General features: G+C 40.5%; 1 protein-coding gene across 3 annotated transcripts; it reads right to left on the reverse strand.

Moving 5' to 3' along the window:
• Nucleotides 1–1322: 1322 nt before the first annotated feature.
• Nucleotides 1323–17548, reverse strand: LOC121545596 (calcitonin gene-related peptide type 1 receptor). Of its 3 annotated transcripts, none has more exons than XM_041856259.2 (13): nt 17260–17548; nt 9886–9940; nt 9651–9801; nt 8876–8983; nt 8656–8792; nt 5445–5536; nt 5015–5141; nt 4673–4826; nt 3741–3801; nt 3503–3569; nt 3074–3292; nt 2841–2882; nt 1323–2655 (listed from the first exon to the last, which is right to left on the reverse strand). In XM_041856259.2, the coding sequence occupies exons 2-13, from the start codon at nt 9934–9936 to the stop codon at nt 2398–2400; spliced, it is 1467 nt and encodes a 488-aa protein (XP_041712193.1). In that variant the 5' UTR covers nt 9937–9940; nt 17260–17548; the 3' UTR covers nt 1323–2397. The 3 variants fall into 3 exon arrangements, with proteins under 3 accessions (XP_041712193.1, XP_041712194.1, XP_041712192.1); XM_041856260.2 differs by having other exon boundaries at nt 8656–8768; nt 9886–9983; XM_041856258.2 differs by having other exon boundaries at nt 9886–9983.
• Between the last annotated feature and the right edge of the window lie 1344 nt (nt 17549–18892).

Consider the following 18892-nt stretch of genomic DNA (forward strand, 5'->3'; position numbering starts at 1 on the left):
CTTACTCACATTGCTAAATAGTAGCACAATGTCATAATCTTTACTGGTCCTACACTCACACATTACCAGGTAGTAGATTCTAACACATCTCACACAGTTTCAGAGTGTAATAATTAGTCACTACTAAGAAAGTACTAATCATACTTAAAACAAGAACATTTCACAACTATATTTAAGGGTGGAACATTTAGTAATTGTAGTGTCGAGATAACGATGTTGTGATGACAAGAAATCCGCTGACACTGTCCTTAATTATAATAGTTTATTACATCAAAGATTTCAGCGTCAATTTACAGACTCCTGCAGACATCTGGAGAACAACTGACCCAATCTCTAATATGTTGTTTCTCCCCGTCCTTTGTTTCAACCATGGTATTTATAATCTGTAACCTATGTAACATGATATGGGTAGATTCCCCATAAACCAATCCCAGGACGCCACATAACAGACTTCCTCTGATTTAGGGTGCCCCTATAGTAATGCTCTCCAGATGCTTCCGCAAGCTGAGTCAACTTCCTCTAACACACCATTTGCAAATGTCAGCAAAGTCATAAACTGTTTAGACACTACATCATTACTTTTAACCTGTATATATAATTAATTTCTATATCAATTAATTACACATTTCCACAAAATTCAAAGTGTTTCCTTTCAAATGGTATCAAGAATAAGCATATCCTTGCTTCAGGTCCTGAGCTACAGGCAGTTAGATTTGGGTATGTCATATTAGGCGAAAATTGAAAAAAAGGGTCCGATCCTTTGTCTTCAATATCTGCAATGAATGGCAACATCACCCAACTAAAGACCTACGTCTGGAAAGCCAATTACCTACATTATATGTGGATGCCTCATGAACTGCTCTCAACCTGTACCAATGGCGTATCATAGGGAATTGTCATTACATCCAATTTAGACCAGCATTATTTGTTAGGTTCATGTGATCAAGTATTTACTGTAGGCTTCTCTCAACAATAAAAACATCTACCTAAACTAAGCCACAGAGCAGTAACATCATCAGCCCATAAAAAGTAACTTTCATTTCTAGCAAGACAGGATTGACACAGGCCCTCATCCACCTAAGATAAAAAGAGTCTGGAAAAAACACAAGCCCCTTTTTAATAGTAATCTTTATGGTTTGCAAGAAATATCCCCATTCGACTTGCAAGTTTAACTAAAGTGTATGAGAGAGTCTGTTTTTAACAAAAGCTTTTCACTCCTGGTGGTTTATTTCTTTGAATACATTCTGAGCGAGTCAGACCTACGTTATAGAAAATATCCCCAAAACCATAATTCAATGGACAAGAAAACCCGAGCACAAAACTAAATGATATAAACATTTATTAACATTAAAATTTTTTGACTTAAACAGATAACATAGTCATTTATTTGGAAGTTAAAGTGGAATGTTTTTCATACACTGCATTGTAAATTCTCCCCACTACACAAATACAGAGTATGCATAGTTCAACTGCAGCTCAGTGGTATAATACATGTATCCTCTTTGATTCTTCAAAGAGTATGTATAGCAACTCAATAAATAAGATTTGTTAAAGCGTAAGAAAGCAACACTGGATAAAAAGTGTTGTGTCAGACATAGGGCATCCTGAATCATAGGTTCTCCTGTTTAAGTTTCAAAGCACACAGCCACACTTTTCCTCATTGTGTTATATGCCTTATACACTGTCATCTTACTTGCCTCTGAGAACTCAACATTCAGCAGTCAGAACTATGCCAAGTTAAGCAGTCATTTCATGTTTCTAAAAAGGTAAGCTTATGTAACACACATTTAAATAAGTTCCACATCATTAAAGTGACATAAAAAAGACGGATCCAAATCTTTACAATATAGCCTAGGCAGTGTCAGAGTGAGAAAAACTAAATCTAAATATATGAATGCTTCTATTCTGTACAAACTTTCCAATAGGCCAACAAGAATTGATTACATCAGACCCTGATCAGCGTTGAAGGCCAAGATCAAACATTGCCAGCGATAGCCCTCTTTATTGGGTCATTTTATCACTGGATTTGTTGCATAATGTCTTGTGCCTAAGGCCAACATGAGCAACAATGAGAAGCTACAGTGAAATGTATATACATCTGGTGGCGAATACTTGTCTGCAAGGTTTCAACTGGACCCTGTAAGCTGCTCATTCATTATCAGGTGTCTGTTTATGTGTTTTCGTCTGTGTTGTGTTTGTGCTTGCATGTGTATCTTGTACACATTTGTGTGTATATTTTTACCACGTGTGTGTGATCCAACATTTACAGTGACACAAAAGGTCATGGCCCCCGTTTTCTGCACTGACCAATTGTCTGTGGCCATGCTGTGAGTTTAGTGAGCCTGTTTGTGACAGCATCATGTGATGATGCCTATGGGAAGTGACAGTGCAGTGCTATCAGATGTCAGTGGTCTCCAGGATCCTGGGCATGTCCATCTCCCCATTGGTGCAGCGCTTGCCGTTACTCTGTCCATTGGCTTGGTAGTGCACACTACCACCTGGCTTAATGATGGTGTTCTCCTCAGGAGCGGTGAGCTCCAGGCTAACTGTAGCACGTCTCGTCTCGGTCACAGAGGAGTTGGTGTGGGAGTAGGAATCTGTCCATTTCCACACCAGCTTAGTCTGTGCCCATTTCCTCCTAAGACATGCCTGTACCTTTGGAACCAAAGACTGAGTGGTTTAAGAGCAACAGAAATGCTAGCTTGAACATTCTCAGTAAATACTGGCAAACAAATATATAAGAATTCCTGAATGATAACTATTCTATTATTAAATAGAAAGGTAAATAGTAATAGGTATACTGAGCTTAATAATCATCTATGTAAGATGCTGGCACTTACCTCAGCATTGCAAAAGCAGAATATAATTGCGACCAGGAGTCCCTATAAAGAATGGTAATTCAGTGAATATTGAGTGTGGAAAGGTTATACCAATGTTTTGAATGCATGATTCATACTGTAGGTAGGCTACAGTTATTATATTCATTTGTAAGGCACTGTCTATGTCTATGCTACCAAACATTGATTTAGGTTTGTATAGAATGGAACTGTGAGCAGCACCATCCAATCCATACCTGGAAATGTGCGAAGATGTTCATGATGAACTCGTAGATGGCCCTGGCTTTACGTCCCTCTGGCCTCCAGGGAACCAGGATGAACTGGGCTCCCAGCAGAGGGATCAGGATGAGAGTGGCTCTCACAGCCTTCATATAGGCATTGGACTCTGCACTGTGGGTCACCTGCAGCTTGGTGATCAACACACGCACTATGTTGAGCAGGAAGAACAGGTTCACCTGGAGAGACAGAGTAAAAGAGGAAGGGGAGGAATAGAGTGATTTAAATTGAGTGATTGCATTCAGTGATCGATTGTTTTCCATGAGCAATTGGCTACTTGCAATTCAAACCCAATACTAGATTAAAAGCATAAATATTCTGTTTGAGAACACACTTTGGTTGCTATTTCCGATAAATGTTTTACGTTTGTTTTTGTATTGCAGACTCACCAGTAGGGCAGCATGAACAGGCCCATGGATGATGTAGAGCAGGTGTGTGTCGGAACTGATCCAGCATCTGGGAGACAAAGAAACACATCTGAGCTCAACTGAGACAGAAAAATCGGATTGAGTTTAACTGGGATATCAGTAACTGACATAATGTTCTAATGCAGTATACAGCGCAGAATGTCAATCTCTGCCACTAATATGCGCTGTACTGTATTTAGAGGGAGTTGTGACACATTACCTGTCATCATAGAAGAACCCACGGGCCACAGCATGTGTGATGGCAGGAATGATGGGGAAGCCTGGGAGAGAGACAGAGGAGTCCATGACTGTCAAGAGCTTCCATAAGGCCTTCATAGATATGACATTATAAATAATATAGAGCTCTCCTGCAGGGACCCCCAGACATTTCATCATTTTGTTGTAGCTCTGAACTAGCTCACCTGATTCACCTATTCAAGGGATTGATTAGTTGACAAGTTGAATCAGGTGTGCTAGCTCAGGAATATATCAAATACATGGATCGACTGGGGGTCCCCGAGGAGAGGTTTGAGAACAACTGATATAAAGCACAGGCGGCTGGTGGCACCTTAATTGGGGAGAACGGGCTCATAGTAATGGCTGGAACTGAATAAATGGTCTATCAAACATGTGGTTTCCATGTGTTTGATACCAATCCATTCACTCAATGTGATATAGAGATATGAAAGCAAAGAAGACTCATTGCACATTATTACCTTCAGGCTATGTTCAAACACTACATCCCAATCGTTCCGCCACCTCTGGTCTCTTAGCCCTCCCACCCCGATGGGAAGGCAGCTCCCACTCAGCCCAGTCAAAGCTATTCACTGTCCTGGCAGCCCAATGGTGGAACAAGCTTCCCCCTAAAGTCAGGACAGCGGAGAACCTGCCCATCTTTCAAAAACGTCTGAAACCCTACCTCTTTGAAGAGTATTTTAGATAACTCTCACAGTGCTCCTGACAACCCCCCCAAAAAAAGGCATTTCTCATAACTCTCACGGCGCCCCTGATGTCTGATAAATGACTAAAATGTAAATGTAATTATGTGCTAGGGGAAAAGGATGGTCAAACAACAATGAATATCAGACAGCGGCGCAGGAAACAGCAATTTGAACAACAGTGAAAAATAAAGATGCACAGTCAGTCACTCACCCCAACCCAGGACATAATACCAGCACAGCTGCTGCTCTCCCACAAACACAGCCACGATGATGAGAGTGTGCAGGTAGATCCCCTCACACAGCATCCAGAAGTAGTTGGAGCCAAACGTATACTGGTTCAGAACTGTCAGGATCTTGCATCCAATCTGACAGAGAACAACACAGGGAGAACCCTCAGGACAGGGGTTGTTTTTTGCGCACATAAAATGCTAACCTTCTTAAGTTGTCACTGGCTCTCATTTCCACACATTGTGGAGTGTAGAACCTCAAATGTTCACCAACTGAGTTCAACCAGTAGCTATTCATCCTGATGGCAGAGGTGCACAGTACTTACAGGGTTGCTGGCCCCCAGCTGCTGGTTGTTGGCTACAGCAGAGAGCCAGATGACGGTGCAGATGGAGTTGAAGATAAAGGACAGGAACATGTTCTTATGGAGGGAGATCCTCTGGCAGCTCAGACTCCTAATGGGAGGATTAGAACAGACAGACACACTTAGGAAACAAACAAGTGTGTGACTGTATCTACACTGGCTCGTATAGGGTCATAGGAAAGCTCAGTCTTTCATTTGACAATGTGAATTAATGTTGGCAATGTAGGGAACAACCAAAGACCTCTGTTTAGAATAGAGGGCTCTGGGTGTAGGAAGAGCAATACAAACAGAATCACTTTGATTAGAGGATGTAAAGTGAAAAGGTACACTATAGTGACATTCAGAGCACAGTCTCAACCTTGTGGGTCCATAGAGGACACAATGCATGACTCACTTGAAGTAGGAGAAGATGCAGAGTGAGATGATGAGAGATACCACAGACAATCCATGTCCCACAATGGCTAAGTAGTACAAGCTAAACGCAAACTGGGAAAGGAGAAGCAAGAGGAAGCATTAATTCCCTTTAACCTGTTAAACTCGGACACCCTCTGGTGGCATTTTCTGAGCGACACATAACATGTAAACTCCCTTCATTAGATACATTTAGATTTCATAAAGTCCTAGAAACACATGCCTAGTATTGTAACAGTACCAGTCAAAAGTTTGGACACACCTACTCATTCCAGGGTTTTACTTTATTTTTACTATTTTCTACATTGTAGAATAATAGTGAAGACATCAAAACTATGAAATAACACATATGGAATCATGTAGTAACCAAAAAAAGTGTTAAATAAATCAAAATATATTTTATATTTGAGATTCTTCAAAGTAGCCATCCTTTGCCTTGATGACAGCTTTGCACACTCTTGGCATTTGTTTAACACTTTTTTTGGTTACTACATGATTCCATATGTGTTATTTCATAGTTTTGATGTCTTCGCTATTATTCTACAATGTAGAAAATAGTACAAATAAATAAAAACCCTTGAATGAGTAGGTGCCCAAACTTTTGACTTGTACTGTAAGAACCGTGGGATTCTGATACAGGTGTACATCAACAACGTTCCCAAATTGTTCCCATGTTGGGAAATAAGTGATTTTAAAGTCTAGGTTTGAAATAAAATATGTCACCAATTACCATTCCAAAAGGATACGTTTTTTACCATATTTTTTGGGGTCATATCTTTTACCTAATGCTGACACATGCGCAAATTCCTATAGTAAGACAGACAGTTTAAAAGCCATGCCTTCATTTTTTTCTTACAGGAATGATATGCATACAGTGCCTTCAGAAGGTATTCACACCCCTTGACTTTTTCCACATTTTGTTGTGTTACAACCTGAATTTAAAATTGATTAAATTGAGATTTTGTGTCACTGGCCTACACACAATACCCGATTAATGTCAAAGTGGATTTTTTTGTTGTTATTTTTACAAATGAATTACAAATGAAAAGCTGAAATGTCTTGAGTCAATAAGTATTCAACCCCTTTGTTATGGCAAGCCTAAATACATTCAGGAGTAAAAATGTGCTTAACAAATCACATAATAAGTTGCATGCACTTTTGAATGACTAACTCATCACTGTACCCCACACATACAATTATCTGTAAGGTCCCTCAGCCGAGCAGTGAATTTCAAAAACAGATTCAACCACAAAGACCAGGGAGGTTTTTCAATGCCTCGTAAAGAAGGGCACTAATTGGTAGATGGGTAAAAATAAAAAAGCAGGCATTGAATATCCCTTTGAGCATTGTGAAGTTTTTAGTTACACTTTGGATGGTGTTTCAATACATCCAGTCACTACAAAGATACAAGTGTCCTTCCTAACTCAGTTGCTGGAGAGGAAGGAAACAGCTCAGGGATTTCACCATGAGGCCAATGGTGACTTTAAAACAGTTCCAGAGTTTAATGGCTGTGATAGGAGAAAACTGAGGATAGATCAACAACATTGTAGTTACTCCACAATACTAACCTAAATGAAAAGAGTGAAAAGAAGGAAGCCTGTACAGAATAAAAATATTCAAAAAATGCATCCTGTTTGCAATAAGGCACTCAAGTAAAACAGCAAAAAATGTGGCAAAGAAATTCACTTAATGTCCTGAATACAAAGCGTGATGTTTGGGGGCAAATCCAACACAAAAAAATCACTGAGTACCACTCTTGATATTTTCAAGCATGGTTGTGGCTGCATCATGTTATGGGTATGCTTGTCATAGGCAAGGGCTAGGGAGTTTTCTAGTATGAAAATAAATGGAATAGAGCTAAGCACAGGCAAAATCCTAGAGGAAAACCTGGTTCAGTCTGCTTTCCAACACACACTGGGAGACAAATGTACCTTTCAGCAGGACAATAACCTAAGTCACAAGGCCAAATATACACTGGAGTTGCTTACCAAGAGGATATTGAATGTTCCTGTGGCCTAGTTACGGTTTTGACTAAAATCGGCTTGAAAATCTATGGCAAGACTTGAAAATGGCTGTCTAGCCATGATGAACAACCAACTTGACAGAGCTTGAATAACTTTTTAAAGAATAATGTGCAAATATTGTGCAATTCAGGTGTGCAAAGCTCTTAGACTTAACCAGAAAGACTCACAGCTGTAATCACTGCCAAAGGTGATTCTAACATGTATTGACTCAGGGGTCTGAATACTTATGTTAGTGAGATATTTCTGTATTTCATTTTAAATATATTTGCAAACATTTCTAAAAACATGTTTTCACTTTGTTATTATGGGGTATTGTGTGTTGATGGGTGAGAAAAACAACAACAATTTAATCCATTTTGAATTCAGGCTGTAACACAACGGGTATGAATAATTTCTGAAGGAGAAAGCTGAAGTCATAACCTTTTCACTGATGTAATCAGATCTCATGTCAGATTCCCAGGTCCTCCACTAGAAGATCCCATGATGTGACTTGGCCACTTGAAACTAGAGGCGTCTGGTTTGATCTGGTTTGGGTAGTACCTCACTGTGTGAAAATGGCTGAACGGATTTTCAAGCCTGACATCTTAAAATTACCCCAGAGTTATCTTTTTTCTTAACACACAGACAGGTGAAGGAACTTCAAAGTTATTTTCCCATTCATTTTTCCCATTGGAAACAAGTGAGATAGATCAACAGCGAATATGGAGGATGCATTCAAGGTCATGACATATATTAAATGTGGATGGAAAAGAAATGCATTGCATTACGATGAGCACCAGGGTGTACCCTTTCCATTCATACAACATTTCTGCACTTTTGGTTTCTTGACCTAAATTGCATACTCTATGAATATGACCATAGCACATGATTTATGGCCTATGTGGGGGGATTCTTATGACATCGCCAGCAGTAAGAATTGAGCTAGATTTCCAAAAATACAAGTGCTGTAGCTTTCGAAAGATATGTCACTTTCTATTTTCTGACCGGAATTGACAGAGTGGGTAGCACTTAAGCTACATGGGCCCAAAACAACCGCTCAGAGTTGAAGAGGTTTTAACTAAATGAACACAATAGAGAGATGTTGAACTTAAAAACAATCACTAAATTGACTCTAATAACAATGTCTTAGCCACTGTCAAAATTACTTAACCAGTTGGCTTAGAAGTATACCGTCAGTTTGTCCTTAGTGTACATCTGACACTGGGTGTAATTGGACCAAATACGGTTGCTCTCAGGGTGACGAAACCACTGTCCATCCGAGTTGCACACTTTAGTCGCTTTCTCTGTTTGAATGGACACATAAAACACTTCAGGTAAGGCATCATTAGTAAAGATCAAGTCAGTTGAATTGTGATTGTTAATGAGATGTGTGGCTGGCTGGCTGGTTTACCTGAGGGGTCAAAGTCCTGAAAGTACTCAGGGCAGAGCTGCATGGCCGTGCCAGGAGCAGAGTCATCCCAACACAGCCAGCCATCCCACGTGCGGTTACAGAATATGCCTGCAGGGGGCGACAACAGAAGAGCAGCTGTTTACAGTGTATTATAGTAATGCAACTGTTTCATGTTTCAAATGTTTAGGTTCATTGCCTTTGTTCTCTCTGAACTGTTTATTATATCATGGACATAATATGAAGATAGAGTGACATCTGTTAGTGATATTAGTGATCAAAGAACTTCAAAAAACCTAGGGACAAATCTTTCACTATAAAATACAGTGTTGAGGCATTTAAGACAAACTGAAAACAAGTCTCTTATTTCCTGTGAATGTCTTGCAAAAGCAGAGAAATTAAAAACAAATTTAAAAAAGCAAACACCTGTTAAATGTTTAACATGTATCTTCAAAATTAATGATATACTACATTGAAAATAGTATAAATGCATTAAAGCTGAGAGAAACGGCTACATGTGCAAACAAAGATCACTTTAAAAAACAGTCCTAGTGAACAATACAATGAAGGTTGTCCAAGATGTATGTACAGAAATAGAGTGCAAAATAGCATTTCAAAAGCCATGATTTAGTGAGTTCGAGATACAGGGGCAGCTTGGAGACAAAGACCATTTCCCTCCTTTCAGACCTGAGGGTAGTCACTTCCCTTCTCCCTATTTTTCTTCTGACCTATACCACTCCTCCACTCTGCTATATTGTATGTGTGTGTAGTTCCTCACCATCTTCATTGCGTGATGGGTCATGGATGATCTTCAGGTAGCACTCAAACTGAGCTGAGAGGATCTGGCTGCGGGTCACGGTGGTCGACAAAGGGATGTTAGGCACCTCCTCGGATGCCAGCATGGTCCCCACATCTTCACAGTGGCACACCTATTGGATATGTTTAACAGCCCCTTTTATAGTTTCTAATCTGACAAAAAAACACACACACACATATTCAAGAGTATCTCTCACCTCAGCGGCCAGTAGTAACACCAGAAGCCATAGCGCTGAGATCCTCCACATGGTTCTTTATGGGACAAAGAGGGGTGTTGCCAGTGAGCATAGGTGAACTATGGAGAGAGGAATCACAAGCATGGAAATAGTAGAGGGGAGTGGCTGTATTTCTAACTGTGGGATATACTTCTATGGTCTGGTTCATGGTGGAAATGATTTGCAGCAATAGCTCCCTTTGAATGGACCACTCAACAGTAATTGACCATACTATATGAGGAGACAACAAAAATACACATTTGTTTATGTGTTTGTGCTGACTGAACACGCATTGCAGTGTGTACAAGTGTCTCAGAACAGGATGTCCACTCACAACAGGTCACAGCACCGCAGTCGTTGCGTTCATGGTCAGGTAACATGCATATTTACAATACCAAGAAAGACGAGGATGTTTATTTGATGATCGCTGAAATGTGCTGTAAAAGTATACAAAGCTTGTCCCTCATGAACTCCACACTTCCTACAAAATGTGAATTCACTAACCCAGCAAGAGAAACCTTTTGAATTATAAAGCACAGTCAAATTCCAGCTGGAACAGGAGCATAGAAGTATTGATCTCTGAGTAGTACGAGACATATGAAAACATATGTTTAGTGAGTTATGAAAAAATGATGAGTGTAAAACATTAGCAAAGGGAGAGAAAGACTGGAGGAAAAGAGAGAGAGGATAGAATATGGAATGCTTTGGAGCTTTGGGGGAAGATGGTTAGTAAGGGAGGATGAGTCAAACACACTTCCCCAATCTCACCTCTCTCTCACTCTCGCTCTCCCTCCTAACCCCGGGTTCTTTGGAAATGTCATAACTGTCAATGGTCACACAGAGATGGGTGTGTATCACAATCTAAGGAGGAAACCACAGCATCTTACTGCGGCTTTGCTCTAGATCTCTTGTAAATTGTCTTTGACCTTTTGTCTGTGACCCTGAGTGTGGGATAGAGAGATAAAAGAGAGAAAGAGGAATACAGAGAGATAGAGGGTAAGACCTGGTACAGAGGCAGAACACGAGCCCCATGGCTGACCCCTATGGCAGGACAATCCACAGAGGCACACGGTTGACCCAGAAACTCAATACACTGGTTTAGTCTATATATAGGGTCCTCTCTCTTCAATGGCTTGTCACCTGATCAAAGTCCCAGGAGGGAGACAGGTGTCACACGTGTTCAGTAGTGTTCTCATCCAACACCCTTTCACAATCAAAAACAAACAACGTTCCCATTCCCTTTCAGTCTGTAAAACGACTATTTGCCTCCTATGCCAAGGAAAACAAACACACTGAGTAGTAGTAATGATATGATTTTTTGGTCATTTGTTAACAATATAATTAACTATCACTTAATCAAACTGCTCAAAACTGATTAACCAAAATTATGTAGTGCCTAGTTAACGTATATAGTTTGATAACTGCTAAACATTGTCAATGTCTATAGTTTTACCTCATAAATGTATCAATTTGACATCAATTTATGTTGGAAGGTAAAACCAAATCTTCTATGGATAAGGCTGGAAATACCACACCATTCTCCATCAGCCAGTGTGCTGGTGTGGTCTATATATAGGGTCCTATATCTCTTCAATGGCTTGTCACCTGACCAAAGTCCCAGGGTGGACACTGGTGTCACAAGCGCTCAGTAGTGTTCTCATTCAACACTATACAACACCCTTTCACAATCAAACACCCATTCCCTTTCAGGCTGTAAAACTGCTATTTGCCTCCTATGCCAAGGAAAACAATCTGAAAAGAGAACTGTAATAACAGTCTGGTTGTTATCCTGAACTGAGTAGTAATGAGCAGGATATTACATCTTGATGATATCAATTCATCAGACTTGATTCACTATATAAAAATGGTAGGTGTCATATAATATGACACACCTGCACACGAGCCCTAGAGAGAGAGCGAAAGAGAGAGAGAGATGCACACAGGGAAATCAATCCGATTGTTACAGAAATTAAAACCTCCTATTTGACATATTGGGAAAATGAAACAAAAACAAAGAATAAACTAAATTGCTATTTGGCCCTAAAAAGAGATTACAAATTGGCAGAATATCTCTACTCTGTCAGAGATACAAAACAGAGCTAGAACCTGACCAAATATAGGCTCAGTGACCACCAATAGAGTACCACAGTATGAGTCATAATACCCATAAAACCTAGCGGTCAAACAAGGAAATTATTCCAATCGTTTTTCCACCATTCATTTTTCCCATAGGGAATTTTAGAAACACTTAAAATAAGGGCTGTGTTTCGTGTAGGCTTACCCTGGCGTGATGTTTTGATAACCGTGTAAATCTCTCTAAGACAATGTGACTTTTATCAATATATTAATCTGTATTTACCCCCGCAAAAAATGTAATGCTAATTAGCTGCTAATGTCGCTATCATAAAGAATTACAAATGCCATGATAATCTGGAAAAGGTAAGAATCTCTGGATTAACTATCGAATGTTAGCTACATTTAGTAATTAATAAATTGGCAACATTTCTTTAAAATCGACAATTGTGTGAACTGTCTTGTCCAAGTTTTAAATTGACACAATACCTGTTAGCAAAGGTGTCAGCTAGAGATGACATGCAGGAGTTTGCAGGGATTTGTAGTCTTGCATGATGTGTACTTTGACTCTCATTAGCGTTTTCAAATCTGAGAGTAAATAGAGCCAAATATATTGATAAAAGACACTTTGTCCGAGAGAGATTTACATGGTTATCAAAACGTCACGCCAGGGTAAGCCTACATGAAACACAGCCCTAATTTTAAGTGTTTCTAAAATCCCTTATCTCAATTTATCTCATGGATGGTCAGTATGTCTATGAATTTGAGGTGACGGCTTTCTTATTGTTTCAATTAAGGATTCTAGCTTTAAGGAATTCATATCATTGTGTCACACCCCGATCTGTTTCACCTGTCTTTGTGTTTGTCTCCACCCCCTTCCAGGTGTCGCCCATCTTCCCCATTATCCCCAGGGTATTTATACCTGTGTTCTCTGTTTGTCTGTTGGCAGTTCGTCTTGTCAAGCCTACCAGTGGTTTTCCCGTATTCCTGTTTTTCCCTAGTTCCTGATTTCCAGTTTTCCCGGTTTTGACCATTCTGCCTGCCCTGAGCCTGCCTGCCGTTCTGTACCTTTTGGACTCTGTTCTGGATTACTGATGTCTGTCTGCCATTGACCGGTCATTTGCCTGCCCCCCTGTTTTTGTAATAAACTTTTGTTACTTCGAAACTGTCTGCATCTGGGTCTTCTCCTGAGCCGTGATACATTGGTCTACCAGCATCCCAGGTAATTCAAATAATTCAAGATCTAATTGGTACTTATAATAACTACCGGTAGTTTAAGCAAAAATAAAAGATTTACACTATTTAGATGTATTTATTCACTGGTTTGCAGACCAGGACAAACAGTTTCAAGGTATGACTATATAAAACTGTAATTACTGCTAGAAACTGTCCCTTGAAAACCACTCAGGAGGCTCATCATAACCACCCAAGGAAATTCATGAAGTTGTCATTCCAGTCCAAGTCTTTTAAGGTTGACTCAGTTATTCTAAGCTTTGATATAGGACCATCAAATCAAAGTACTTTAACTTGTTTTGATTATCCTCTTGGGTTACATGTAGCACTGAAGCACTCTTTGCTAACCTCTTTATCCATGTGCCATTACAGTGTATGGGTAGGTTCGGACAAACCTTTTTTAAGTTCACCCTTACATCATTTTCTACCAAAGAGTCCTGCCACTGGAAAAATACAGATGTGACTACAGTGTGTCTTGAACCATATTGAACATCTTGAATAATACCAACTTGTTTCAAGCAGACCACCATAGTCCCTGTGCCCAAGAACACCAAGGTAACCTGCCTAAATGACTATCGTCCCGTAGCACTCACATCTATAGCCATGAAATGCTTTGAATGGCTGGTCATGGCTCACAACACCATCATCCCAGACACCCTGGACCCACTCCAATTTGCATACCGCCCCAACAGATCCACAGATTACGCAATCTCTATTGCACTCCACACTGCCCTCACCCACCTGGACAAAAGGAATACCTATGTAAGAATCCTGTTCATTGACTGCTGCTCAGCATTCAACACCATAGTTCCCTCCAAGCTCAGGACCCTGGGACTGAACATATTCCTGCTACTGGATCCTGGACTTCCTGACGGGCCGCCCCCAGGCGGTGAGTGTAGGCAACAACATATCCGCCATGCTGACCATCAACATGGGACCCCTCAGGGGTGTGTGATTAGTCCCCTCCTGTACTCCGTGTTCACCCACGATTGTGTGGCAGTGCACGACTCCAACACCATCATCAGGTTTGCTGACGACATCAGCAAGACAAAGGAGCTGATTGTGGACAACAGGAAACGATGGGGCTGTAGTGGAGTGGGTCGAAGGCTTCAAGTTCCTCTGTGTCCACATCACTAAGGAATTAACATGGTCCACGCACCTACACAGTGGTGAAGAGGGCACAACAGCGCCTCTTCTCCCTCAGGAGGCTGCAAAGATTTGGCATGGGTCTTCAGATCCTCAAAGTTCTAAAGCTGCACCATTTTAGAGCATCTTGACTGGCTGCATCACAGCTTGGTATGGCAACTGCAAGGCACCCGACCGCAAGGCGCTACAGAGGGTGGTAAGGCCCAGTACACCACTGGGGCCAAGCTTCCTGCCATCCAGGACGTATATACCAGGCGGTGTCAGAGGAAGGCCAAAAAAATTGTCAAAGACTCCAGCCACCCAAGCCATAGACTGTTCTCTCTGCTACAGCACGGCAAGTGGTACCAGTGCACCAAGTCTGGAACCAACAGGACCCTGAACAGCTTCTACCCCCAAGCCATAAGACTGCTAAACAAGGCTGCTAAATAGCTAATCAAATGGCTACCCGGACCATCTGCATTGACCCTTTATTTGCACTGACTATGCACACACACTGGACTCTACCCACACACTCACACATACTTACACTGACACCCCAACACACACACATAACATACGCACACATGCATACTGACGCCACACACACAGTCACTATTCCTATTTTATCTTTTTTATCTTTATCTTTAACTCTGCATTGTTGGAAAAGGATCTGTAAGTAAGCATTGACCAACCAGCACCAACATGTCCCGGGGTGGTTTGCTGTTTCCTTTATTTATTTTTGTTTACTTTAAAATCTCCACCCACGCGTTAGAAGCATCTTTAACCCATTTGACTGGAAGAGATGCTAATCATGCAGTCCATGTTTTATGAAAATTATTTGGATTTCCAAGCTCCTTTCTGAAGACCCCATGACCCCTGAGAGCAATGCATCTTTCTGTACCCCCCGGGTGCACGTTTTGGTTTTGCCCTAGCAGTACACAGCTATTTCAAATAATCAAAGCTTAATGATGAGTTGGTTATTTGAATCAGCTGTGTAGTGCTAGGGCAAAAACAAAAAACAAACCCTGCTTTAGGGGCATATTCTAAAGGTGGCTCTCTGGTGCCAATTTGTTGTTTCTTGCCACATGATGGTGGTAGTTGAGCTTAGAGATGACCTCTACACATCATTTCCCCCTCTCTTTTGCTTACTGTAGGTCAGGCTGTCATAGCTCACTGAGGAGAAGCCTGTTTATTTGTATTACAAAGGGGCTGCGGAGAGCCTCTACGAATCCCAGGAAGGATGAAGTATGAGGAGGCCTCTCTTCCTCTGTTGTCCTGGCACTTCCACCCCCCTCTCCCAACAGCCACAGGTTAAAAATAAGCCATTGTTAGCCTACACCTACACAAAGGCCCAGGGTTTTAGAGGGAAGTAAACTTTGAACTTACATCATTAGGCGTCGGTAATGTCATTGAACTTTTTTAAAACATATAACTGCTTGGAAATTTGACTTTGATCAAACTAAAACAGTTCTGTTATACATATCAACAACATACTGTGTGTAGGCCAACCTCAACTAATGTATGGACCACAGTGAAAAGTCTAATATGACATATGGTAGGTAGAGTATTTGATGGAAAGGATTCTTTACTTTTACTCTGACTGATTACATAAATCTCAGAGTCAACGGTTTTGTTTTTCATAAAGCTGTCTATTGGTGAGTGATTATGGACTTGCTTATTTTCCCATAGCTGGATCCAGAAATAGTTTTCCAAGCTTGGATCCATGCCATACTGTTTTGAGAGAGAGCACGAGAGAGGGGGAGAGAACCGTCAACAACACTTCTCAACACACTGTCCCATCACTATGATACCCCAAACAAATACACTCTCCTACCGACCATGGTGCCAGTAGGACTGGGTGGACATACTGCACCCACTCCAACACATACAAAAATATGATCCCATTTTATGATCTAGATTTTGTCGCCAATCATCTCCCCCCCACTGTACTGATATCCATAACACTGACAGAGCAGGTATGACATGTTTTGGTCCTCCTGTGGTTAATTACTTAACCCCCCCCAACTGCCAGTTTATATACCATCCAGCTACTCAAAATAATCCATAGGTAACATTAACCCCTGGCCCCCTTTCCTTCCGCTACCCAAAAAAAGCAGTTAGTTAGGCGTCTTGGCATGATTGCAGAAGGGTTTTGGACTAAAGTAGCAGTCACAACACATACCACTCAACAGCTGCCTGGCAGGGGCAGCATGTTCTAGGGCAAAGACATGTCGGAGGGCTGGGACTCCTGAACAGAACCATTAAAACCAGCAACACAATATGCACAAATAGAACAGACCTGGAAACACCTCAAGTTGCTTACTTACTGATAGCCTTTGACGTGAAGCCTTTAATGTTACATTTGAGTGACATACAAAACAGTCACATACAGTATGTAATTATGAAGGCACAACAGTCAAGGATATTCCTAATTTAATTTCACTTCCATCCTTTGTTCTTAGAAAGCCAACTTGTTGCAATAACCACGACCGCACGAACGCAGGCACACACGAGCACACAAAAATTTAGATTTGTTTTACTTAAATTCATGCCCTCCAGAATTTCCAAACAAGGCGTGTTTCTCACTCAACCTGTTTGGGTGGGGTTACTTGGAGACGGCGCATGCATTAGTGCCCAAATGTGCTCATATGACCAACTGTATTTATTTTGTCTAATTGATATTGTTTAGTTTATAGGCTATTGATTTTTATTTTCTTAAAAGGACACGGAATTCTATTTCGCTGGGCATGCATATGCTACCGATAGACATGCGCGTCTATGATTTGAAATAATGAGACAATCACAGTAACATATATGTCACAATCTGTAGCTTGTAAAACATATATGCTCTTATAGTCTGTAAAGCAAAAACATTTGCAGCTACAATGGACAGCCTCCTGGAAAATATGTAAAAAATATACTTACCTTCAGAATTTGTTGGAGGCTCTCTCTACTTTCCAAATCTTCACATGTTCCAGAGTAAACGTCTCAGGCACTGTGTCCAGCCCGCACCAAAGCATTGAATTGATAGCTGCGGATGTTGAGGGCGGTCGGTCTCAGGCTCTTAGGGATTTTATAATCAACATGAAATTAGAATTTCGTAGCCTAATTGGTTATTTCCATGATTGCCTCAGTGTTTCAATGTTTTAAGCAATGCTCAGAAATATTTTATAGTCACTATTTTGTGACGTGTAGCTGGTCCTGCCACTGTAAATTAGTGAGTCTGCAACTGACTGACATTAATGCCAGGGCAGTTGTCTCGCCTGAGTCTTTTAGACTAGCAAGCTTCATTCACATTAAATAGAAAACGCATGAATTATTGCTGAAGAGGGTGTGATTTTTTTTGTAGCAATTTCATGAGTTCCCAATTACATGATCATAGGCCTTGGTTGTCATTAGTTACCCCAGCCACCGAGTAAAATTTGACTAGGCCTATATCGTAAACATTTATGAAATCAGAAATTTGCTTTTTGGTCTTAATTTAAGGTTAGGGTTAGGTATACGGTTAACAGTGTGGTTATGGTTAGGTTTAAAATCAGATTTTAAGAAGATAAATTGTAGAAATACGCGGGGTTTAGCCAAAAATGTGACTTTGTGCCTGTGGTAACTAGTGACGATTATTTTTTTATTTATTTTTTAATAGCCAAACTCCGCACAACCCGCATTTTGGTCACTCACTCAACGTCTCACTATCCAACATTAATAGTTAATATTCTAGACTAGTCTGTCTAACACCCATGGTCTTAACTACATTTGAGGACACTTTATATATATATATATATATATATATATATATATATATATATATATATATATATATATATATATATATATATATATACATACAGTTCCAGTCAAAAGTTTGGACACCTACTCATTCAAAGGTTTTTCTTAATCTTTACCATTTTCTACATTGTAGAATAATAGTGAAGACATTAAAACTATGAAATAACACATATGGAATCATGTAGTAACCAGTGGCGGCTCCTGAAAAAATTCTCAGGAGGGGCAATTTTTCTGATGATTTAGGTGACCTACACACATTTTAAAAAAGATATGTCCAGCAACAACATGAAGACAGGGGCAGCGTATAAGTCAATACCAGAAGCATTTATTGACTGATCTGGGGAGATGGATTCCAGTTTCTGTGACAGATTATAAATAATCTCTGATGCCTTTGTTATATTAGCTTTTGGTTGAATGTACTGTCGTAGTAAATATATAATGTTATAGCTTGGTCTGACTAAAATCTTGTGCATGACCCATTTTGTGTTGGGCGTTTGTTTTCAATCAATGCTGTTCCTATCCTATAACAATGGACAAAAGAGTCCTATCTTGTCAGCCTTGTCAGCAGGTGGCCAAGGACAACACCCACGCCATAGGTCTCTCAGTTCTTCCAACTCACGAGTTCTTGCTCTGAGGACACACACACACACACACACACACACACACATCATCACTGATAACACACACACACACACACATCATCACTGTTAAACACACACACACACACACACAAAAATCCCCTCTCTTTAGGCTGAACATTTGAAGACAGAGA

Source organism: Coregonus clupeaformis, chromosome 30, assembly GCF_020615455.1.
Source record: "Coregonus clupeaformis isolate EN_2021a chromosome 30, ASM2061545v1, whole genome shotgun sequence".
Taxonomy (NCBI): domain Eukaryota; kingdom Metazoa; phylum Chordata; class Actinopteri; order Salmoniformes; family Salmonidae; genus Coregonus; species Coregonus clupeaformis.

Coding starts and splice junctions, on each gene's coding strand:
- LOC121545596 (XM_041856259.2), bottom strand. CDS start 9,936: ATGTGGAGGATCTCAGCGCTATGGCTTCTGGTGTTACTACTGGCCGCT. Junction 5,537..8,655: donor ACACTAAGGACAAACTGACG/GTATACTTCTAA, acceptor CTCCTTTCCCAG/TTTGCGTTTAGCTTGTACTA. Junction 3,293..3,502: donor CTGTTCATGCTGCCCTACTG/GTGAGTCTGCAA, acceptor CTGTCTCTCCAG/GTGAACCTGTTCTTCCTGCT.